This window comes from Scaptodrosophila lebanonensis, unplaced genomic scaffold (assembly GCF_003285725.1).
Source record: "Scaptodrosophila lebanonensis strain 11010-0011.00,11010-0021.00 unplaced genomic scaffold, SlebRS2 tig00000001-arrow-pilon, whole genome shotgun sequence".
Taxonomy (NCBI): domain Eukaryota; kingdom Metazoa; phylum Arthropoda; class Insecta; order Diptera; family Drosophilidae; genus Scaptodrosophila; species Scaptodrosophila lebanonensis.
Window position 1 is genome coordinate 4,148,651 of NW_022060529.1, and position 24,962 is coordinate 4,173,612.

At 40.6% G+C, this 24,962-nt stretch overlaps 3 protein-coding genes across 11 annotated transcripts; 2 read left to right on the top strand and 1 right to left on the bottom strand.

Moving 5' to 3' along the window:
• LOC115620481 (formin-J) lies at positions 1-18,714 on the top strand. Of its 4 annotated transcripts, XM_030513746.1 has the most exons (8): positions 1-133; positions 10,664-11,043; positions 11,127-11,551; positions 11,708-11,842; positions 12,052-12,443; positions 13,069-13,870; positions 15,857-16,696; positions 17,748-18,714. In XM_030513746.1, the coding sequence occupies exons 1-8, from the start codon at positions 13-15 to the stop codon at positions 18,478-18,480; spliced, it is 3,828 nt and encodes a 1,275-aa protein (XP_030369606.1). In that variant the 5' UTR covers positions 1-12; the 3' UTR covers positions 18,481-18,714. The 4 variants fall into 4 exon arrangements, with proteins under 4 accessions (XP_030369606.1, XP_030369577.1, XP_030369585.1 ...); XM_030513717.1 differs by lacking the exons at positions 12,052-12,443; positions 13,069-13,870 and having other exon boundaries at positions 14,129-16,696; XM_030513725.1 differs by lacking the exons at positions 12,052-12,443; positions 13,069-13,870 and having other exon boundaries at positions 14,129-16,696; positions 17,751-18,714.
• Positions 18,715-19,346: 632 nt separating this feature from the next.
• Positions 19,347-22,786, bottom strand: LOC115629487 (helicase MOV-10). 5 transcript variants are annotated; one of them, XM_030525961.1, is made up of 7 exons: positions 22,579-22,786; positions 22,239-22,512; positions 21,582-22,104; positions 20,762-21,523; positions 19,907-20,596; positions 19,768-19,844; positions 19,352-19,711 (listed from the first exon to the last, which is right to left on the bottom strand). In XM_030525961.1, the coding sequence occupies exons 1-7, from the start codon at positions 22,650-22,652 to the stop codon at positions 19,517-19,519; spliced, it is 2,595 nt and encodes an 864-aa protein (XP_030381821.1). In that variant the 5' UTR covers positions 22,653-22,786; the 3' UTR covers positions 19,352-19,516. The 5 variants fall into 5 exon arrangements, with proteins under 5 accessions (XP_030381853.1, XP_030381845.1, XP_030381821.1 ...); XM_030525978.1 differs by having other exon boundaries at positions 19,649-19,694; XM_030525993.1 differs by lacking the exons at positions 22,239-22,512; positions 22,579-22,786 and having other exon boundaries at positions 19,347-19,711; positions 20,762-21,467; positions 21,518-21,523; positions 21,582-21,755.
• A 253-nt stretch (positions 22,787-23,039) lies between these two features.
• Positions 23,040-24,876, top strand: LOC115633708 (DET1 homolog). Of its 2 annotated transcripts, XM_030531170.1 has the most exons (3): positions 23,040-23,359; positions 23,417-23,967; positions 24,030-24,876. In XM_030531170.1, exons 1-3 carry the CDS (start codon positions 23,086-23,088, stop codon positions 24,702-24,704), a joined length of 1,500 nt encoding a protein of 499 aa, XP_030387030.1. In that variant the 5' UTR covers positions 23,040-23,085; the 3' UTR covers positions 24,705-24,876. The 2 variants fall into 2 exon arrangements, with proteins under 2 accessions (XP_030387030.1, XP_030387029.1); XM_030531169.1 differs by having other exon boundaries at positions 23,040-23,967.
• Positions 24,877-24,962: the final 86 nt, after the last annotated feature.

Consider the following 24,962-nt stretch of genomic DNA (forward strand, 5'->3'; position numbering starts at 1 on the left):
GTCTATGTGAAGATGGCAGCGTCTCCGCGACAACTTGAGGCGATTTTTATCGCCACACCGCCCAGCACGCCCCTCTCACTGACGCGCACGACAACGCCGCGCGATCTGCCAACCATGTATCATTTCGATTTTGGTAAGTACCGCACCATGAATAGCAATACTGAGACATCTAGTCAGTATAAACATTTTCTAACTCTAACTCTAAGCGAGCCCTCAATATTTTATTGAATGCACAAGTGCACTTCCGCTATTGAACGTCCATTAAACAAGAAGTATTTAAATAAAAAAGCCGACACTTTTCTAGATAAAAAGAATTACAAAGGCAAAGAGCTTCCGCGCAGGCGCAACAGACATAGATGAACTAATCGAGCAATGTTTATTGTCGCACACAGAGGAAGTGGTGTGAGAATAGCGAGTAATAATATTTTGAGAGAAAACGTGTCCTCCACGGTTTGGAAATGATATTCTACATGTACACGTATATCAACATACAACTATCAAGTCATGGTAGGGCATTATTTACAATATCTTTAAAAATAAACCAGTTTTTGTACTAAGCTCACTTTCCTCACCTATCGTTCCTATAGCTGTATGATGATTTTGATAAAACTTTAGAGGATATCGATGCGCTATAGAGGCTTTATAAAATAAGGCTATATATATATACATAAAATAAATGTACATAATCCATCATCTTTGTAATAACTACTGATAAATAATCACACAATTTTTCGTTTTGAACCCAACACCAAATTAAAATAATTGTACTTTCTTCATTGTCCGTTAACCAATCTCACTGATTTTATATGAAAACCATAGTAGATTGAAAGGCTTTCATGCAACACTTACTGCTCATAAAGGAATAACAAAATTGTTCAATAAATATTGCAATTAAATGTGGTGCAAAACTTTCTACAGCTTTCTGTTAGAGATGACATCAGTCTTCCATCAACCACACAATGCACAATGGAAAATACACACTCGTATTTATTGATAAATGCAAATGGCATTGCTGAAAAAAAAAACCCAAAGTAGAAAAACGTGGGTGGGATGTCGAAAAAACTGCGAACAAACTTCTTTATATCTGTGTCAGTTTCCTTTTCAAGCAACTGAAATTGACATAAATTCATTTTAATTTAATTAATCGACGCAACAGTCGAGACAATCCAAGAAACGATATCAAGTTGCGCACAAACATTGGGAAGACTGTCTAGAAGGCATCAATTTCACTGAACATTAATTTCATTTAATTGTAATGATTTTATTGACTGCGCGCCGGAAAAATACAATTAAACAAACATTTAGTTGTGTACTCAAATGCATTCCTGACAGAAATCGATTTGAGCGCAAACGCTCAAAATGTTAATCACGTTCCAAATTGCGTGCTTCTTTTAACAAATTGCTTATAATGCAACAATATTATGGACAACAACAAAACCAAACGGTTTAGTAAATTTTTGCCACATGTTCAGTGTCACAAGTTTTTTTATTTTTTAAAAGCACAAGCGAGGGTAGTTGCTGACAACGTTGAGTAGTCTTCTAGGTTTGAAAGCCTATGAAGTTTGCTCCAAATTTTGTTGGCCAGAGCTGTGAAATGCTTTCTGACATCATTAATCAACTACGATTGTTACTGCAAATGAATATAGTTATGTATATAAATCGATTAAGCACCATGGCAACGATTTATTTATTTTATGTAAATAATTGGTTTGAGGAACACATTTATTTCATTCTTTAATCATTTTTAGATAAAGGTCTAATATTAATATTGTTTCAAAAGTATATTAAATTTAAATTTGCTTTAATTTATTTAAATTATATTTAAGTACCCGTAATATGAGCTTTTTCATAATATAAATAATAATTTTTAAAATGTGCGAAAATGCAGACAAATTGTAGTCTAGCCCTAATCTATGGTGAATCCACACTGATTTAATTGTCTACTTAATTTTTGAAGGTTTAGTTCAGAGATCTGGCGATATCGCTCCCAAATAAAGTGAATCGAAAAACAACATAATTTTCAGTTAAACTAAGACATCTGTAAGAACCTAAACTGTCCAAGTAAAAAATGATTTAAATATTACTTTGGTATTTGCGCTAAGTTTGAATAAGCTTGCTAACGAAAAATGTCAGCCGTGGAAGCATTTGAGACTTCAATGATATTGATTTAATTACGAAAACTATGTTTAAATTCAAATTGTATTTTACAAAGAATATTAAAGAATATTAAAGAGACTGCCCTCTTAGACATGTGCGTTGTAATGGTCTTTCTTCATATTTGGGCTGAAACCTTAACAATCAAACGTGCGACATTTAGGCCTAGCTGACGACCTATTTACGATGCCATTTACATATGAATGTAGTGGACTGGGTGGGCGTGTCCTAGTTTCTTTGCCCAGCATGACCTTGGTTGAGGTTTTATAGAAACTGACGCCCATACATACCCGAATGCAAATACTTATGTACATAAAACGATCACTGTATGTCAACTATGAATTTCCATGAATTTCCTTGACATTGAACTACATTTAACAGCTTTATTGCTATTTGTATAAATATTCCAGTTTTGTTTTATTCTGTTTGTTGTGAAAAAAGTTTTGAACAAGTTATTCGCACATAGAATAAATTCCAAAGTCAAATACCAGTTTTCAATATTTTATTTTAAAGCAATTGAGTTGACAAGCAACAAAGTTGGTTGCGCTATTATTATATTATTTTTTCGTCTACTACTTTGTTATTTTGCAAGTGTGTATATTTTTGTGGTTGACCAATTTGTTGTTATTGGCAAAACTAGTTTTTAATTTGTTTTTAATTTTTATAGCGTTTTTAACAGTCACTCAATCAGTCAGAGAGGTCCGAAAATTCAATCAACTTGACTTCTTCACCTATTTTGTGAATTTGTTCAAGTATATAAACTTTGAAGTATATAAACAATATTGTACACAAATAATATCGAATTAAACAGAATGAAAAAAAATGTGTGTTTCGCGGCAAGCAGTGTTTTTTATTCAATTGGAGACGCGCAGTGCCGAAGCAAAAGTAAAAGCTTTTGAAAAGCTCTTTCAGAGCTTATTATAACGCCCGCGCCAGTGTTGCTGTGCTACGCAGCATTTACTACCTTTTAACAAGCAGAAACAATCGTTGATTGAGTAACAATGGCTCTTTATTTAATAAACCCATTTTCCTTCAATTTTACAATGAGCCAACAAGTTTTTCAATTTGTAAGCCATCAAAACTTTTTATTCAAAACTTGCTTGAGCTGCACTTAATTTTATCGTATTTGAAACCGATTTAAATAGTTGTTTTATTATTATATAGTATTCACAAAAGCCGAACATACGAGTACAAGGTTTTCAATTCCGTAAACAAAAATCAGCAATAAAATTTCCTATCCCAACTAATAGACCGATTCTCTCACCCATTGCTTAATACAATGCTGATCAACTGAAAAAAAAAAGACAACTTCATTTAGACTCTCTTCACACTTTCTAAAACACAAAGCAACAACAGCACAAACAACAAATATAGAACCAAAACAAACAAATCAACCTCAATTTGTAACAAAAACGGCAAAAACAACACCAAGTCATTGAGTTGTAAGCGAGAAACAAAAAGAAAAAAGCAGCGAACATGAACAACAAAAACAAAATTAACAAAAGAGAATTGTGCAATCTGCAAAATGCGTACGAAAAGAAACAAAGCAAAGCACAACAAATTTGTTACTGGAGAGCGAAGCGCCAATGAACCGAAGTGGTTTCATTACAACGCACGGGGCAAGCTGGAGGTGGTTGAGCGAGGGCGACGGGGTTCGGTGAAATAGAACTTAATTAGTGGAAATGCTTCGGCCTCGACATCGTCCATATACTATGAACATGGATTGTGTGCGCAATGCAATGTGGTGTGGTTGAAAGCATTTCTACACTGACAGAAAGAATTTGATTGAGTAATCATAATTCTTATGTGTGTATGATATATTAAATTTTTATTCACTTTCATATAGCATGTCATTCCTTTCGATCAGATGCAATTATTTTTATTTGAATATTTGTCAACTTGCATATATGTATGTTTTCTTTTTTGAAAACATACATGTTCATACAAATCCCCACCAAGATTTGCAAATTTTCAAAACAAATAAAGGTCCACAATAGAGAGCCTCGTAGCCAGATCATGCAGCCTCCTTTGACACCGTCTTCAGCTTCATCTTCATCTTTATTCAGATACTCCCACAGTTGAAGTTTCAGACATTTGTAAAGCAGAAGCATTACAAATGACTATTTTTTGTTAAAAACGTAAACCACACTGTTATATTGCTTGTAAATCTCTAAACTTTTGCTGCTGGAGTATATCTCCCATGGATAAGTTTTATTATTTTATTTTTCTTAGTGTAGACGAGAGGACCTTAGAGCTCATAAGGTTTTTCTAGGAGTATATTAAATAACCAGATACAATTTAAATGAGAGCCGGTTTCATATTTCTTGCATCATTTTTAATTTACATTTTAATACAGAAACCACTAAGTTTCTTCAGTTAAAGTGAAAGAATCGTTTAGTTAATAAATGATCTCTTAAATGCAATACGTTTAGTATTCACTTAAACAGTGTAATATTTTCCTAATGCAATTACTTGTAGCTTTGAGGCATATACAGCACCAATTTTGAGTGTAGATACTTGGATGTATTCATAAAAATAAGTTCATGTTCCCCACCTTTATGGCATGACCACTCCGACCCCCTCCCCTCCCCCCCTCACACACACACATCATATACACTTGCCCCCAAAAACTCGACGCGTCACTCTATTTTTGATGCATGCTCGCGCCCTTTTGCAGGCCGCCGTGAAAATTGAAGAAAGAGCCTAAGGAAAATGTATTTTCGTCTTTCATGGCGTGACAATTAAACGAGATTATGTACGAAGTTGTAGAAGTTTTATGGTCCAAAGGTAAAAGGGAAGTCGCGTGGGCGACCGCAAAAGAGGCGTTGTCTGCCTACTGTGGGAGGGTCTGTGTCTGAGCTGCGCAAAAATTTGTTTGTTCAATAACAGAAGTACCCGCTCATGAATGTATTATCCTTAAATATTAAAAAAAAAAAAAAAAAAAACAGAAATGATGGCGTGCTTCCAGTGCATTACAGTGCAAAATATGGATTTTTCACGTGCCTTCAAAGTAAACAAGTTTTTTTTGTCAAGGCAACAAAGAAACATAAATTTCAACGAAATGACGTCATATCTGAAATCCCAAAAGTCTTGAGTTGCACACACAAGTGGCGATTTATTGCATGTAGCATCAACTTGACTTTATCGCAAAGCAAATGAGAGCGATCACAGATCGCCAACAGCCAACAGCCAACAGGCCCCAGATGCAAGACTCTCGAAACTCTTGAGACGCCCAAGACTAGAACGACAGACAGACAGACAGACAGCATGCACTCAAAAGTGCATTCGCATTTCAATTAAAAAACAGAAGCAACAGCGACAAAACAAAAGCCAAGAGGCAATATGAGCATATACTTCGTTATACATGTATATGTGTATGTATATATGTATATACTATGCTTACGAACTGAAAAATAAAGCCAACCAAATGTGTCGCTGCCAGCTGTTTATTTATGTGTGCCGCCTGCAACAAAATGTTGCTGATGCCAGCAAGTGCTGCGGCTGTTGCTTGGCGTGGCTGCTGTTGCACTTACTGCAACCTTTTTTGGCGCACTTATGCAATGGCCAGCTAAGTTAGGCTGCCTTGCACCAAAACTGGGCATAATTATGCTGCTCACACACACACACACACACACACACCAAATCATCGTATATACTATATGTATATGTAAGCATGCTTAGCCAGGAAGGAAGTCTGTCGCTTTGATCTGGTGCAAATGAGCTGCCAAAATCTCAAAACATTTGATGTTTACCGAATACAGAGAGAAAAGTATAAAGAAGAAAGCAAAATGTTCAATTAAGAAACCAAATTGAAGCCACGAACGACTCTGAAATTGCAACCCGCATTAGCAACAAAAGCAACTGAGCCAAAAGGGACAGTGTTGGGGCACAGGAAATATAGAAATAGGCGCAGTTGTTGCAAAGACGACTGACTAACTAGAAAATCTCTAAGCAGCCACGGTTCAGCAACATTTCTGTGTTTTCATATGAGTGTGTGTGTGTGTGTGTCTTTAAATAAATCAGCAATGGCAGCAAAGTTGGGGCGACTGCAGACAACGCATAGGCACAAAGAATAGCCGACATTGTTGTTGCTATACAGACACCCACACTGAATGCCCAGCAAGCAGACAAAACTGGAGTGCAACTATTTTTAAATATATGCAAAATATGCCATGACCAGCAACATGTTGCCAGCAACATGTCGGTTCACAGCGGCTGCTGCTGTTGCTGCTACTTCAGCGAGCAACTTTTGCGCTCAGTTGAGCAGAAAGCGCCGGCGCGTAAAGTATTGAAAAGCTGCCGGCAGCAAATACGAAAATAATACGAAATACGATTTTTAAATCGCCGCATATACTATACACGTATATGTCTAAATAGTGCGCGCGCAAATCAATGTTGCACCTGAAGGTTGCAATTGCAATGTTTCGAAACACACATAAGTGAGCAAATATTTTGGGCAACATGAGCAAAAAAATGTGGAATAAAATCTTCAAATCGAAAGCCAGCAAGCAGCAACAACAGCAATTGGCGAAAATCAATAAGCGGGGCAGCCGCCTTTATGAGGAATATCAGCAATTAAATGAATTGCTCAATGATGAAAAATCAACGACGGCATTGCCATTGCCGCACACCGCGGCACAGTCGCGTTTTTGCAGTGAAAATGAAAATGAAAATCAATGTGAAAGAAACAATCATCACGTTAATGTGTTCGAGCAGCTGCCCGAGCAAAGTTCTTTCAACTCGATGGCGTTTAGTGAGGCGCAACGGCAACAGCAACAGCAACAGTTGCCCCTGCAGCAGCAACAACTGCAACAACAGCAGCAGCAACAGCAGCAACAACAGCCTACATTGTCAACGTTTTCGCGCGTGCGAAATACGTTCTCATTGAGACGCAACAGCAACAAAAACAATGCCGCTGCCGCTGCCGTTGCCGCCAAGTCAAGTGAGTCGGCCACGCCCCCAAGCGTTCAGCTGGAAAGAGTATTGATTGTTGTCAATAAAATCGTATGCGATGCCGAAGACACGACACCAGCAGCAACAACAGCTACAATAACAACTAATAGCTCCACTAACAACTCCACAGCATGTGCTAATGCTAATCATTTGCATGCCCCATCAAGTAAATTAACAGCAAATTATTAACTAAATATTCAATTGTTTTTTTCTCACATATTAATTGCAAAAAATGTCCATTTCCATTTGTTCGTAATTACGGTGCTTTCTTTTATTTAGCCAGCGAGAAAGCGCACCTGGGTTGTGGACTTTATTTCAATTGTTAAGGTTTTGACAAAATGTTATTTATAAAATTTAAATCGATTTGAAAATACTATAGAAGAGATGAAATCCACATTTATTTTCGAGCTGTAGTTTAAATATATTATTTTTAAATGATTCTTAAATTCTTCGAAACTCTCCGCATTGATTGTTTGTGGACCTTTGATAGTCTTATCAGTGGCAACAAAATTTGTCCCATTTTTAGCAATCACAAACAGCTTTACTGTAGATTGAGAAAAGGCGAATTTTTAACGCAATTTAGCACATTCCGCTCATTAACTACTACCTTTGAGAACTATATACATGCCATTCATAAAAAACAAACTAGACTGTCCAGTCTGTGTCAAACGTTAGAGTTCAAAAGCGTTAGTCTGTAAAGCAGCGCCCAGAGAACAAAGTAGCGGAAACTATCTCATATAACAAGGCAGCCACAAAAGACACCTCGCATATGTATAGTATGTATGCCTCATATATTTTACATATGTACATAAATTTATGTGCGTGCTTCCGACTTAAGTGGCTTATATCGTCTTGCCCCACGACCGACAACAAGTTGAGACAATCGAGAAACTCAATGAACTTCTGCACTTCTACACTGCGGGAAGAGCCAGACAGCTTAGGGCTGAAAACTACTCACCAGAGAATCTAAATATATATACATCTAGAAATTAGCCATTTACTTCATTGCTTTCAAATCCTTATAGAAAAAAAATGTTTTTAGAAAATCAGTTCAATATTACATAAAAAAACCATGTCTTAAAAACGAAATGTGAGACGACTCTCCCAAAAACAGAAATCATAAGATATGGGTGGGAAATATTCATTTTGTAACGATAATCAATGAAGCACATAAATTAGGATTCTTTATGGAAAGTGTTTTGAATTTTTAAAATATATATTCAACGATGCATAAATTTAAATTTAAAATGCATAATTTTAGTTTATTAATCAGTTCAAACTTCTAACAAACATTTAATTCTAGAATAGCTATCTGGACTTTAATAACAAATTTTAAAAATACTATAATAATATAATTTATTTTATTTTTATGAAGTGAAAAGGGCCATCATTTATTTTGTTTTACAAGTGTATACTAGTTAAATAGATATTGATATTATTAGAAGAATTGTCTTCACTCTTCTTTTTGTTTCGATCCCTTATTGGAATACACTGAAGTTCTTTTATCTTTGTGTCTCGTTTGGAAATAAGATATGGAAAAAAAGGCACAGATATTCATAGAGAGAGCATGGTTTACCTTTTGCCCTTTTGAACTTTTCATAAGTACTTCCTCGTCAGAGCTGGCGTGCATGATTTTTTAATTCAATTGCATGGCTAGGCCGTAGATCTCTTTTGATGTAATTCTTTAAGATGAAGTGGAAGAAGCCATCCCCGCATATACTATGTAGTGGGCGTGTGTCTTATCTTGAGTATGGCAATGCATTAGCATTATTATAGACGGGGCCATTTGGCAATACTGACTATATCTGCTCATTGCTCAGTCAGCCACCCACTTCTCATCAAATTACACGGCAACTGTGCAGATGTAACGCATGGAACTGCATTGATTTGAATTGAAATGAAACGGGTTTGAGAGCTACGGTCCCATGATGATGTGGAGATTTGCAACATCTTGCGTGCCTTTGATTGATGTAATCTTGAAGTGTGCTAGAGGCATTATAATTGGACTGTTTCTGACAGATATACATATAGCAACGGAACGCGCCTCTTGCCATTTCGACATGAGCACACATTCTATTTATTTAAATTCTGAACGCCCACGCAAGCCGAACATTTCCGCTTAGTTTAATTGTAATTCTATTGTAATTATGTATGCATGATGTCGCCGCTTAACTCGCTCCGTTCAGAGCAATGCTTAAGAAGTCAAGTGCCCGGTAGCGAACCAGCGGCTGGCCTTTGAAACACCTGCAATCTCAGATACAACTTGTATCTTTAAGATACGCAAACGCCCACCTGCTGCATGGCCAGCATGAACATGAACAAAGTAAAAAACAAAATCAAGCCAACAACCAACAACAGCATGGTGGGGACTAGCTGCCAAATTTAGAAAATTCAACATTTGATCAAGCCATATCGTAACTGGCAGATAAATAACAATTTATAGGCCGATCACACATGCACACACGCACACGTACACACGTTCCCCAAAAACAGGCATTCAAATAATAACCATAAATTATTGGCCCACTTCTCTATTGTTTGCCAGCGGTTGTGACAAATAGAATTTGAGAATTTATGTAACGGATGAGGATTTGGTTGACGTGACAAATGGGCTGGAAATGCGATTTCTTTCACTTTTCCACTTGTCAGACAATACGCCATTCGGTTTGCTGGGAACTATGTGGAGTCTCTTCTCGAAACATACATATATGTATTAAGTACTTAAACATTTTGGCGTGGCGCCATGTGAAGACTTTTTGCTTTATTTTTCTGCACTACATTTGCAATCGCACTTCCTTCAACATCTCCACTCGTACTTTCTAAGCCACAACTTGAACGTTGAATACTATTTGGCAGCGCATTCGGGCCTTTCTAAAAACATGTAACACGCTTAGGGCTCAAACATTTGACACACTTCGAAATTAGAAATTGCTGATCCACAAAATTCGCAGAGCATTCGACGCAAACTTCTAATGGCTACTGTATGTTTATTATCAGATGTGGTTACACACATTTGTGCAGATAGCAAAGGGGGTCATGAAAATTCAACCAATAAGACACTCGAAAGTTGTGAAAACATCCCAGCATTGTGGGCCTTTTCGGCCGATTATGGCCTATTTAGAAGGCAGTTTTCAAAAACTGGGATTGCTTTATTAATTGAGTAGCACAGTTTTGTAAACTTTTCAAAAACTTACTCATTTGTCATCTATCGCCATAAACTGATCAAAGCAACTCCAATGAAATGTCAAAACATTTCGGATACGAAAACAACACACGCAAGTTCAGGGCATACCCGTAGCTATACGAGTATTATCAGGGAAATGCTAGTGCCGAAACCCTTGAGACTATTCAGTGACTGCTATTTAGAGGGCCGTTCCAGTTTCCTTTACAGTTTAAGTAAAGTTCTCACCATCTAGTTATATGTTTATTTTTTGTTTTGTTTGATAAATACAAAAAAAATTCCCTGACGCTAACATTTAGTAGAAACTACAAACATTGGAAAAGTGTTTCAACTAACTGATCCGGTCCGCATTTTCATATATTTTCATATACGCAGTACCAAACACCACGGAATCCGACACAATTGAACAACGCGATCCCGAAGCGGAGGCTGCGAACGCAGCGCCGCCACCACCACTAACCAAAGGCCCTCCGGTTCCAGAACATGGTCAGAGCAGCTTCAGTGAACTAACGCCATGTCCGAACTGCAGTCGCACCTTTAACCTGAATGCGTTGCGCAAACACGTGCCCATCTGCGAGAAGACCTCGAAGAAGCGCAACGTCTTTGATTCGTCACGTCAGCGTCGCGAGGGCACCACCCTAGCCACCTATGTGCTTCCCAAGAACTTTGGCCTACCCAATGCAGAAAAGGCAGCCGGTGTGCACTCACCGACAGCAATAACTCGCGCTCCAGAGCCGTCCCATTCACCAACTCGGGTAAGTGCAGTCGGAACCTTCTTTCGTTTGTAGTCCTGAATCCATCCTTCTTCACTCTGGTTCATTCTTTTGCTTGCTTCCAGTCTAACGACTCACCAATGCCAGTCCGTCGCAAGTCGACAGGCAACACCGAGCTCGTACGCGCCACAGTACGGGCCTCCCTTCGTAAAGCAGCCACAACTGGGGAGCCCTCCGCACCCGCTGCACCCGTTGCACCCGCTGCGCCCGCTGCTCCCTCAGCGGCCCCCACTCCAAAAAGTAGCTTTGTGCGTGATCGAATGAGGTCGTCGGAGCGCTCAGTGGCGTTATCGAAACGCCACAAAGATGTCGCTTGCGAACGATGTCCGCATTGCGAACGCACCTTCAATGCCAAAGCCTTCGACAGACATGTGGAGTGGTGCAAGGAAAAGGCCATACAGGCCACCATTAAGCTGACCGGCACCACCGAAACAAATAAGGCCAAGGAGCGTCTGGAAGCACGAAAACAGTACCGACCGCCGAACCTAAAGTAAGCTTTGAATTACCAATCGGGCACACAAGTAGAACAATTTCGATTTTGGAATGACACTATAAAACTCAACTTCTAGACAGACACTCCCGTTTCCTATTCTGTTGTGTGATTTATTTGTTTGTGCGTTCAATTTTCCTTCATTGTTGGTTCTAGGACTAAACGATCTATTAACCGTGACAAGTACTCAAACGCTCAAGACGATCTACTGGACGCTGGAGATATGGTTGCTAGCAAGGATCACAGTCTGATGTCTCTTTCGTCGCTGACGTCATCCGTGCACAGCGATAAGTGAGTAATCGGGGGTCCTAACACGACTTATTATCAGCCTAACCTTGTGCCTAGTGTATGAGTCAAACTGTTGCTGTCGTTGTCGATTAACCAAAGTAGTATATTTGACACCGTCGAGTAGTCGAACGTTTTGTGCGCCCACGTAGACCGTAGTGTTGACCACAGATTACCCAATCAAAATACCAACGCATCCCTATTTCAACACTCAGCCAGCCGCACAACATAACGTCCAAGATACCACGTTCGGATGCTGCGCACGGCTCCAAGAAAGCCATATCGCAAAACCCCGTCAATGTGCAAAAGGATCTACCGGAAACGTCAGGAGTGCGTCTCACACGTCGCGTTGTCCTACAGAAACAACGAGAGACATGTGAACAGGTCGATGCAGCCGTAAGACGTGCTCGTAGCGCTTCCAGAACAGAAGCCATGCAACTGGCGACCTTAGACTGTGCGGAGGCGGCTCATCTTCAGCCGGTAAAGAGGCGTGGCAACAAACCCAAAACCAATCGCGAGAAAGTCGATGCGGCGGAGAAGAAATTAAATTTGCCCCCTCTACAGGCCGTCCGATTCGATCAGCTAAATGAACTAATCAAGAGAAAAGGTATTTGCAATCTATTGTAGGGGGGTAGAAAGTAGTTTGTGATCTGGGTAGCTAAGCTTTTAGAACGTTTTCCGACTGTCCGTTGGGTAATAGAACCTGCATTAATGCACTATGGTGGAGTTCAGCCAGGCATAAAGCCTTATTAGTTGTAGCCTGTGCGTTCAGCTGAGCATTAAAAATAAGCTAGAGGGGAATAATACATATAGTACGTATAGCATTACAATTCTACAGCAGCGCAACACCCAAATGAACTAATTATTATTTTCTGTTCAATGTGCGATTAATGCAAGTTGGCGGCTAGCTCGAAACTAATGTTCTGGTCTGGTAGTGGTGCTGCGGTTATGCGCGAGTTATTTCTGCATCTCAAATGTGCTGCTATTTTCAAATGATACAATGATGTTAATGAACTCTTATTCAAAGGGTGTTCATAGTTATACTATCCAGAACTAGAGGGGATTTATTGATAATGAGCTCTTAATAAAAGGGTCTTCATAGTTGTACTTTTCAAATCTAGAGGGGATTTATTCACTTGTAAGGGGAGGGTTGTAGCTAACCTTCAAGTATTCCAAAATGACTTTGTTACTCCTTTTTAATTGTTAACCCCTACCTCACATAACGCACGCAGCCGAAACAGCGGTTTGCAACATAAGAATGGACGAAAAGTACAAGAATATTCTGCTGTCGGAGAAAATACCCAAGTCATCCACATCACTGGTGCGCCAGGCACGACGTCGCATACGTACTCGTGAGAACCCAAGCATCGAGATGGCCAATGTATTGACGACTTCGGAGCAAGAAATGCAAACATCGGCCTTAGCGCCGTACATGGCCGACTCTAATGGCTGTGTGGAGAGCCGTCGCGAATCCGCAAAGACTTCGAGCAGGGACGTCAATCTACCGCTTATTCATGCCGTTCAAAGCGCTGTGTACCAAGGCTTCGATGAAGAAATCCAAATCAAAATGGAGGCCACCACCAGCACGACCGCCATATGCCGCAACAAGAAGCGCTCAATAATGGGAGCTGACGTGTCGAGTGCCGAAGCAATGCGAGCAATAAATATGTCCATACCACAATCTCTGATGCCATCCATGGACTCGTGTAAAACAAATCAAGCCAAGCAGGCAAACATGAAAATGCTGGAGTACTACGAAAATGAGGAAGACTTGGATTCACCGTGTGACATTGAATACTATGATGATGACGAAGTGCTGGGCCGCAAGGCTAAGCTCTTAGAGCGCGCTCTAACTAGTCCCGAAGAAGACGATGATGAGAGCGATGGAGAACATATACCTCAACTGCGCAAGCATGCGAACAGCGATACTAACATAAGCCGACGTCTAGTGGTGCTGGAGGAGGATGAGAACGGTGTAATGTACATCAAACCGCCCCCAAAATTGCGTTCGCGGACGAGTTTGAACTTGAAAAGGTTTGTAGACTACGATTTTTCAGCTACAAACGACAATTGACAACCGGCAATCGACGAGTACACTCATCCACAAGGAAAGGGGGGATGGTCTAAGGTTATACTAAATAGAAATTTTTTACACTTTCTTTTCTTCTCTTTTCCTTGTTTTCCTTTCCACATCCTTTCATTCCACTTCATTGCTTTCGACTAACCCTCATTCTATCTTCCACATGCCGCCCTATCCATCCCCTCGACTTTGCTTTTATCTGCTCCTCACAGCGGTCTTAACAGCAACGAAAAGTACGATCCCTTTATATCTGCTAAGCGCCAGCTTGAGGAGCTCTGTTCACCTACACTATTTGACGACGATGTGTTGAGCACAACACCCACAACGCCACTCGCTATGTCTACGTCTTTGACGACACCCCACACAACCAGCAGTTCCCATGTTAAGCCCATTACGCCTTCCACACCTAAACAGCCCGTATCCAATTTTCGTAGAACCTCGTCTTTACGCGGCCCACGTCGCACTCCTCTCCTCCCACCTCGTCCACTGTTTTCCAACTATCGCCCCACCATTCAGCGAGGTCTCTCCGATGAGGGCCCCATCTCAAGCAACTTTTTGAAGCCCGAGGAGTACGATGAGATGCCGGTACGAGCCGCCTGCGGCAACGACTTCCACAGCCCTCGTGTGGTTCGTCGCGATACGAGCGCCTCGAACCGCAAGCAGCAGCTTAAGACACATCAAGGGGAGGACCAGAAGCCGGAATCGCAACAGCGAAATGTAGCCAAGACGGACTCACTGGCCGTATTTCTTAAATACGAACATGAGCTGGAACAACTAAATGCCAAGGCAGCGGAGGCGGCGGAGGCAGCAAGTCAACTGAACAGCAAGGAGCTCAAAGATAAGAGCAATATTCTGAGTAAACAGAATTCGGCCAAAAGCATCAAGCTGGAGGCACTAACAACACCGACTTCAACCTCCAGTCAGCAGCCATTGCCTGTGCTGACACCCACGACACCAAAGGAAAATAATGAGAATCAGGCCTACAATTATAGTACCCCACTACGTTTGGAGCCCATCAATAGCAAGCCCAGCACTCCCGCTCTAAGCAAACCTACAACTCCACAGCAGCAACATCAGTTGCCGTTGCTCTCAGCGGCAACACAACAGCAGCAGCAACAGCTGACGACTGTCAAGCTAAACAGTATCTTCGGGGCTTCCAGTCGTCTCGAGCGCAAGCTAAGCAACAGTGGCAGTGACTATATTGATCCGAAGCTGATAAATCCATGTGATAATCTGAATATGCAATCGAATGCCAGCGATGACTGCTCTACTCAATCATCCAATGAGTCTACTGTGACGCCGCAGCGCACAAAACTGCCTCCAGCGACGAACACGTCCCTTTCACAAAGTAGCTCCCAATCCACCATTACTCAGGTCTGCATCGAAAAGCGCAATTCCGCTGAAGGTCGCAATCTACTTAAGCGCAAGATGCGACTTGGCCGCAATCAGTTCCTCTACGATGCCTCCCCCGAAGATGAGGCCGACTGTTCCTCTTGCTGCTCTGCAGACGACGAAGCTAATCGTTCTTCCATGGAATATGACGAGCAATGCTGGAAACAGACATCCGTTAAGCCAGAAAAACCGCAGCTAATAAACAACCTAAATGCGGGAGGGGTCTCGCCCCTGATGCCAATAATGCCTACATTCGATGATTTCGACTTTGAGGAATTTCTCTCGTCATTTGAAAATGACGACGAGGAGCAATTTCCACTGTTCAAAGATTGTCGAGAGTTTCTTCTGAATCGCACGACGAGCAGACAACGCTCGTTGCCCAAAGCGACTTCGACACCGAACAATCAACAACACCAACAACACACATTTAACACAAATACCCCCAGAATTTTGACAACCGGCATTGGCCGCAAGCTGAAAGACATGACACCCTCACATCTGCTCTTCAATATACCATCTACTAAAGCCACCACCCCTACGTCCTACAGATCCGATTCAACAGTATCGAGCAGCTGTGGCTCTGGGTCCTACAAATCGACTCAAGGTAGTGGGGACGAGAAACTGCGACGTGAGCGTTCCAACGCGTCGAGCTGTAACTCCAACGAGAACAGAAATGGTAAAAACAATTCGGATGTTGGTAACCAAAAGAAGGAAATATTCATCAGCATTGAGACTGAACCGAACGCCCAAGGCCACTCGCCCATTTCTCCGGACTCACTACGCCAAATGGTGGGCAATGCACAAACTCCGATTGAAATGGTCGAGATCGATAACGGCAATGAGCCGGAGCATTCGAAATTCAGCAAAATCAGCGATACCGACGATGCCGATGGTGAGATCGATGATAACATGGGCGCCGGCCAGACCAGGATGGCGCCATCATCGATCCCAGCAACGGAATCGTATCAGCAGGAATCACCACATGACGATCTACCGAATGTGCAGTTCAACAACGCAAAGAATCTGATACACCAAATGCAGAAGGAATTTCGACAGTTAGGTGAGGATGCGAGCGCCTCCATGCGCAAGGCTATGATGATACGCAGCTCAGCCACCGGAGAAGGGTATGATATGGCGCCGGAGCAGCAGGAACAGCAGCAGCAACATCAGCAGCAGCAGGCACCAACGAAATCAATGTTGCCACAGCAACAGCAGCAGCAACAATACCACCACCAGCAGCACCAGCAGCAGACAAAGGCTCAATCGCCCCTGACACCGTCTGGAGACTCTGACGAACTGAGCAGCTTGGATGGCTATCCCATATCTTCATCACAATCGTCGCGACGTGGAGCTAGCTCCAAGTTGAGCTCAGACTCGGCCTATGGCAGGTCAGTACACACTAAGTATAAGGCTAAAAACAATAATAACAGCTTAGGCTGTGGACTTGTTTGTTGATAGATCAGCATCTCCTCGTTTAAGCCAAGGAAACACATTGCTAGAAAATCCCTCTAGAGATGCAGCTATCGAAATACAAGTTTCTGATTCGTCCGTTAATGCACCGAAGATTAATCAAACGCATCTGAAAATCAGAAAATCTTTGTTTTCATCGAAATTGAAATGCATTTTTAAATCTCTTTGATCTTTCAAATAACTTGACAGAGATGTTGCCTTTCGTTGAGTGAATTAAGTTAAAATACAATTGACCATAATTTATAATTTCTCGATAAATTCAATTTTGACTAAGCGTCCGTCTCTTATTGCTGGTCCATCTCAATTGATACATTCTTATCTGTTATCGCTTACTATCGATTATTGTTCACTGCTTATTAGGCACAAAGTAGAGGTGGAGAAACATCGATGTTCGCGGACATCGATGTTTTTAAAGCAAAACATCGATATAACATCGATAGTTCAAAATAAAAAATTAATAAGACACCAACGTATACGTCTGATTAAAATTATTTTATTCCATTTCTGAGATCAAAATTTAAAAAAAAAATAAAAAAGTATTAAGAACATTTGTCTAAAAATAGGATTTATAATTATATTATTTAAAATATCGAAATCACCTTCCAATATAAGAGAGGATCACATTTCTCCGGTTCATTTAAATTTTCTAGATGTTGTCTCAAGATGATAATGGCGTCTGCTTGAGAAAATCGAACTTTAACTTCCATAGAGATGTAAGCGAGAAACATCGATAGTCGCCAGAAACAATCGATGTTTTAAACAAAATTAAAAACATCGATGCATCAATAGTATCATCGACGTTTCTCCACCTCTAGCACAAAGCTATTCGATCACTCTTTGGTCATTGCTTAAGTATTAGCGGTTAGTGATTACTGGGTGTTAAGCAGACTGCCGATACATTCCTACAATTTCAAATGACGTTTTTATTTTTGAGGTTCTCCCTCATTAAATTGTGTTTCTTTTTAACAGCAGTCACTCCCCCTACAGCCTATCCCGACAGCGTTCCAGCGAATTGTCCGGAACCCCCCGTTCACAGGGCAGCAATAGCGCGGGTGGCGGTGCTGGCTCTCAATGTATGCGGCCACACACAGCCAGTGGTGTAGTTGGCAACAATGCCACTAACAACAGCAACAACATGGCCGCCACCATGATGGATGCCTCAACACAAGCTCACAGTGGTTATGGCACACTAAAGATGAGACAGCGACTTTTTGGAGGTAGCGATCTAGGCAACGTCGACGGGCACAGCGAGACGTCGAGCAGCGGATCGGAAAACTGTTTGTCCGTAGCAGGGCAACAGACTAACTACAACCAGCAACAACCGATGCAACAGCAACAGCAAATTCAACAACAACTGCATCAGCAACAACAGCAAATGCATCAGCAGCAACAGCAACTACATCAACAGCAGCAACAGTTGCTGATGCAGCCGATGCAACAACCACAAGCAGTATATGGCAGCAGCAGCAACAATAACTACGTGTTAACCGAAATGAATGCGAGTAGCATGAACAACAATAACGGTATGCATATGGTAGTAACACCAACAACATCGCAGCATTCACTGCTGAGCAGTGCATCGAATACATCGATGAGCTCAAGCATGAAAATGTCGAAATTTTGTCATGAATGTGGCGCCAAATTTATTTTAGAGCAGGCAAAATTCTGCATGGATTGTGGTGTTAGGCGTATGATCCTTTAGACTAGTATATATAATCTGTGTTATATTGTTGGTGGTGCACAAACACATACTCTCGTAGAATCGCATTTGAGCACCTTCTAACCGGAGCATGGTTGTTGCTGCGGCTGTCATGTAGCACGACCACTGTTATACCAAATGTAGTTGTTATAGAATTTACAGGAAAGTTAATATATTTTAATACAAGCATTAAACAAAAAAACAAACAAACAACGTAAATATAAAATATGGAAACTAGTTGGGCAAACTTACGCAATATATCGATAACTCATGCGAACAAATTTATTAGCAGCAATTCAACTTTGCTTCTTATACAAAATTCAAATAGTAAGCAACGTAACAGAATAAACAATTAACCAAATTGTTGATTAACAAAGACTGAACGAATTTAAACGACAACGTTGCAAACAAATGAATTACATCAATTTTAAATCTAACAGACGATATCTTACATTAAAAAGGTCCATTCTATTTTTTAAAGATTTTTACTAATTTTAGTCACTGATTTAATGTAATTTCTTTTATATTTATAATTTAACCGAAATTCTTAACATGATCGAAACATTTTTAACAATCCAATAAAAGAAATAAAATTGAATTCAAGTTTTTTCTTAAACAAATATAAATTAAATTTCAGCATAAGATTAACAGCGTCCATATACTCGTAGGTATCCGATTTAACAGGTTTTAACTTAAATATGTCTTGTTTTTCTTTCTTTTTTCGAAACAGATACATCAGCATTATAATAATCCTCATTTTTTAAAAAAATATATATAATTAAAAATTATGTACGTTTCTTTATAACTTTAGTCTTAGATGAAAGAAGGCATGTTATGTTTAGTAATGTGTTCTTAAGCTATAAATGTATAATGTTTTAAAAAATGTTCTTATTTCTTATTCTCATTTTATTTTTATGGTTCAGTGTGTATTTAAACGAATTAGAAAAGAAATGTAAGGTATTAGCTGATCTTTCAAAGCATGGTCTTAAGCAATTTAACAAATAATATAAAAAATTCACAAATCAACATTCAGGAACTTTCAGTTACAAATTATTAAGAACATGCATAAACATATAACAATAATGGTAACGCTTGATAATGTTTTGTAATGACCTACATAGACGCCAAGTTGAGCCAATTGAGAAACATACCTATAGATTACTTCGAATCCACAATCTGCAATATTTTCCTGGTGCTGTTGGGTGCTACAGCACATGCTTTTAAAAAGGGTGTGCTAATGATGATCTTTTCCGTAGTAGTAGTTTCTATATTACTATCAGTACTACTTACGGTGCCGCTACTGATGCTGCTGCTGCTACTGCACTCTGAGCTGCTGTCATCCTCCGCTGCGCCCATTGAACCTGAACCTGAAAGTAGTTTTAGATGTGGTATTTTATTTGATTCAACACCTGTCAGCCGCATGATGCACCTTTCTCGATAGTTGTCACGGTCACTGGAATATCGTCTGGCATTTTTGCGCACCATGGATGTTCTTTTAGTTCGGGTTCCTCCTCATTGTCATCAAATTCCGATTCGCTTTCATCTTCTACATCGCTCAATTCCTCGTAGTTTAATAAACGCTTTTGCCACAAATCAACATCCTTTTTTTTGTATAGATAGTTTCCATGCTTTTTACACTCATTAATAATGAATTTAAAGTCTCGATGATGACGTAGGGTCACAGGATTTCCAATTATGATAAGCAATGACTTTGCACGTGACAACATCACATTAAGGCGCCTTGGATTGCGCAAAAATCCCAGATTGAAGAACGATCTTACCAACGAAACTAGAATGATGGGCTTCTCACGGCCCTGATAGGCCTCCACACAGCCAACTTCAATGTCATGGTAGCCCAATTTTATCATCGATTCTTTAAGCAGCCGCACCTGAGCGGCATAAGGTGCGATAATGCCAATATCCTTCTGCTGCACACATGCGCCTTTGATGCCATTTAAGAACAGTCGCTGCACATACCACTTAAGCACCTTCACCTCCAGCGTATTGATCGTGCTGGTTGAGTGTTGCTCGCGCTCTGTCACTCCATGTGTTGCCTGAAATATTATTGGAAAGTCTCCATTCTGTAGCAACGACCATTTAGCTGCCATATTGACATCGGCTGTGGATAGAGTATAGAATCAAATTGTTATACTTATGTTAGAAATATACATAACACCACAAAAGAATAGCATTTCATGCAGAAGAGAAAACTCATAAAATGTTAAAGAAATGCATTTACCGTGTGTGCTACATTTGAAGAATGTGTTTATTCCCATTTACTTACCCGGCTGGGCATCCGCTAAGAGTTCATTGTTGTAGTAAAGCTCATTATAAAGACGTACGATCTGTGGATGGGACCGATAGTTGCGACGTAGCCGCGTTTGAATCGTGTGATCATAGTTTCCATTCCCGTCTAGAGCATAACAGGGACTGCGGAGTAGACGTTCCATTAACGAGTTGCCGAGACCTAAGGAGGCAGCACGGTCACTCTTAATGACGGCGCCCAGTTGCTTGTGGTCTCCAGACAATATAACATGGCAGTCCGCCTGCTGCTTTATCCCCATAATACCAATCAGCGATTCCGGCTCTGTAGAAGCACCAGCCTCGTCGACGAACACGTGGGTAAAGAAATTAAATTTACCCAAATTATCGGTGATTAGCCGGCCGACTGTACACAGTGTGGCCACAATAATGCCGTACTGGCGCAAATCGTCCACATCTATGGTTTCAAATGTTTTACCCGGGCAGTTGGAGTGCTTTCGCAGCAACGGATTTACGGACTTCAGTCCCTTGCCGTAACTTGACCGCGAGAAAAGACGTATTAGCTGATGTGTGGGCTTCACATCCATCGTTACCAAGCGCGATTCCATCGAACGTTTTGCTATGTGCGCCCTAAGCCTTACATTGACAGCAAAGAACTCACATATCAGTAATGCGATTGTGTCACAGGCTGAATTCGAACCGGCAGTTACAAGAATGCGGCTTCGAGGCTGTTGAAGGCGCAATTGTAGAATGGCCTCGACAATGGTGGTCGTCTTACCGGTGCCTATAAGCCAGTACGTTAATAAATAAACTATCATAATGAAATGATGCAACAGCTTCACCTGGTGGTCCGAACACAATATAAGGTGCCATAGCATTTGGTCCAGTCACGATTTGTTGCACGGCTTGTAGCTGCTCTGAATTTGAGGCAATACTTCCATTGAATAGATCAATTGTAACAGCACGGTTGGATGCTGAAAGCAACGGTTTCAACTTTTGACCGGGAAAGAGGTAAAGGCGCAGCTCGGGCCATTCATCCAACAGCTCCACAGCTCGATACATGTAACGCAGGGGCAAGCGACGGGAGCGTATTATCACATCAAAATATTGACCCAACTGACAGTCTCTTAACCCAGAGCCACGTTTGAATTTAATTTGAATAAGTGTGCGCGAAACCTTTTCTACAATGGCCACATGACGACACATTGGATCGGTGGATTTGAGGTGTTCATGAGGATGTGGAAACAGCGTCAAAAGCACATCAGAGAGTGGTGGGGAGGCCAACAAACTAGCCTTGGGTATAATAACTACCTCGTCCATATTGGGTGTCAGCACATCCTCGGCATTGATATGCGAGTTACGCAACTGCAATGTATTTTTAATAAAAACACGCATAAATATATATAAGAAAGTTGAAACATCACTGTTTTATAGGCATGCACATACTATATGTACATATACATACATATGTGTATGTGTGCATAGATGGGCATATTTACTGGAAAATTAAACTGAAACTTCGAGGTTCGGACAAGCTTGACGTCTGTTTGCATTAGCTGTGTATACAAGTACATGGTGGACAAATCCTCGATGTTTAGTAATGTGCGCTGCACAGCCGCAAAATTGTTGCAGTCCAGCTGCTGATCTTGTAGATATTTTGCTATAACCTCATTATTGTTAGACAAGCTTTTGCTGGTAAAATTTTTCCACAGGGCTTTCCTCATTTCTAGGGAGGGCTCGTACTGTGGAAGACTGCACATTATGGAAAGTAATCTGGAAAATTTGCATACATCAAAAAAATAAACTATATACTGCGGGATAATTGTATGCGGAAACTACTTTTCTTGTTGCGCCTCCTCCTCGTCCACCATTGTGGCTTCATCTAGTTTATTATTGGGATCGGACAAGTCCATGATTTTATGAATCTATAAACTTAACAATGACTGAATCTAAGAGTCTTCAACACAAATACAAATTAACACGCTGGTCAAGCTATCGCCGTTTAGTAGTTTTACAAAACTTGGGGATGCACTAGATAGACAAACACAAAATAGACGACACCAGTTCGCTGTAAAACACAATTATTTGTGTTTTCCAAATAAGAAATTGAAAGCAACAAAGAGATAAACTACCGTTAGAAACGCGTGATGCTGCGCTGCTTGGCAGCACTGTTAAGTGGCAGCACTGCGACGGCAAGCAGTGCAATTACGTTTTGTGGGCAAATTTAGCGCTTTTCTTTATTTATTTACCTCCGTAAACAAATGTAGTCGTAAGCAAATAACAATGAATTCACCGACGTTTCTGAAAGCAACCGAAAATAGAAGTCGGTCGCTAAATATTGTGCATATGCTGCAAAATCGCGAATCGGTTTTCAAACATAAAAAGAAAAGTACACCGTGGCATTTTTACAGGAGCATCACTCCAAATCTCACTGTTCAATATGTTGATATCCCGTCTATTTACTTGCGCAAATTTACTCCAGACGGCAGCAAACTAATCGGCTTCTCCCACGATCAACATTCATTGCTTGTGTACAATTACAAGGGCATCGCGGCGGCTGGAGAAGTCCTCAGTGAAAGTGGCGTGGGCAATAAGGAATGGATATCTAATGATATGCTTCGTAAGAAACTCTTTGATCAACTGTTCCACATTAAATTCGTATTGAACATATGTCAAGACAATTTTGCACGTTATCATCTGCATCGGGAATTCAGCGTGTTCCTGGAAAACGGGCGTTACGTCTTAATCGCTGCGATGTTACCATATGCAGCCCACGCGCTGCCACCCTCCGACTATTTGCGTTACCCCGATATCTATGACAGAGTTGTTCCTTACACGTATCTCTTCAGTGTTGTGGACCTGAAGCTCGGAATAATATCTGATCAAGTGATCTTACCACACGATGCCATCACCATGTCACACAATCATGGGGTTTCTGTGTATGGCAATACCATTGCGATCCTATCAAGGCTGTATCAATGCGTCCATATATTCGAGCTTGTCAATGGGGTCTTGGTTAGACAGGAGCAAATTGGCCCCAGGCCGCGTGGTCATATGAGCAATATTGATGAAGACATTGGCCCCATAAATGTTAACAGCAAATTGGCCATAACGCATATAAAACAAAGAGTCCTCAGTTTTCTTTACAAGCAATTCGAATGTGACGACATGATGACGAGGGAGCAAAAGTGCGTAAATTATCAGAAATTTTACAAGAATTTTAGTTTTGTGAGTAGTGCATGGTCACTCTTAAAATATAGTCAATTAATGTACTCCTTTCTGGCCCACAGATAGAGTTCATGGTGATGGAAAAAATGCAGCTTATCGACAATGAGTTTATGTTATTGCGGTATGAGGAACGTCCAGGAGTTAATGATATAATGGAATCTATGACACCACGCCGTTTATTCGTGTTCTATTCAATCTCCAGCGAAAACGTTGTAGGCGTATATCAGGAAGAATCTGCAAAGTTTCTTAATATTGTATTGAAATATAACGATACATTTTGCAACGTGCGGTCCTTTCAAACAGGCGCCGGACCCTTATCGTCCACAAACCAAATCGTACGGAAAACTATTCAAAGCCTTGCAAAATCACCTGCACTTTTGCATGAGGCAGTAATCCGCTTTAATCAGTCCGTACCTATCAGCAGCCAGAGTTTTACAACGACACCGTATTTAAACTGTAATCTATTCTGCTATGATGAAAAAGCGGTTTCACCGATGGAACGACCAAAAATCTGCTCAACGTCACCTATTCAGTTCCTTGACAAAGCCAGCGGCTTGATTGCGTTTCGCCTGAACTCACAGGCGCGTATGCCTGTTGATTTGAGTGCTCCTCGTGAACTATGTGCCTTCATCTTCCATCCATACGAGCCCCTAGTGATCAGCATACAAAAATGTATGCATCGCTACACATTCAACGTACATATTTACAATCAAAGTACGATCGTCAAACAATATTAATATGGAACCGAAATGTGATTTTTTGTACCTCGATGCAAATGGGAACAACATTAGTTTAGACCATAAATAGCATGGCATGTTTTTAATTTTACTATATAATTATAAGTGTTTGCAATCAACAGTTCTATGCTATTTACTAATAAAAGAGTATATTTATATATTTTATTCTGTATTTCATTGATACTTTCTGTGTACATTTTTTTGTTTCCATTTTTGGGGCTTTTTTAAATTTAATTTAAATGCCCTACCAGTTCACCG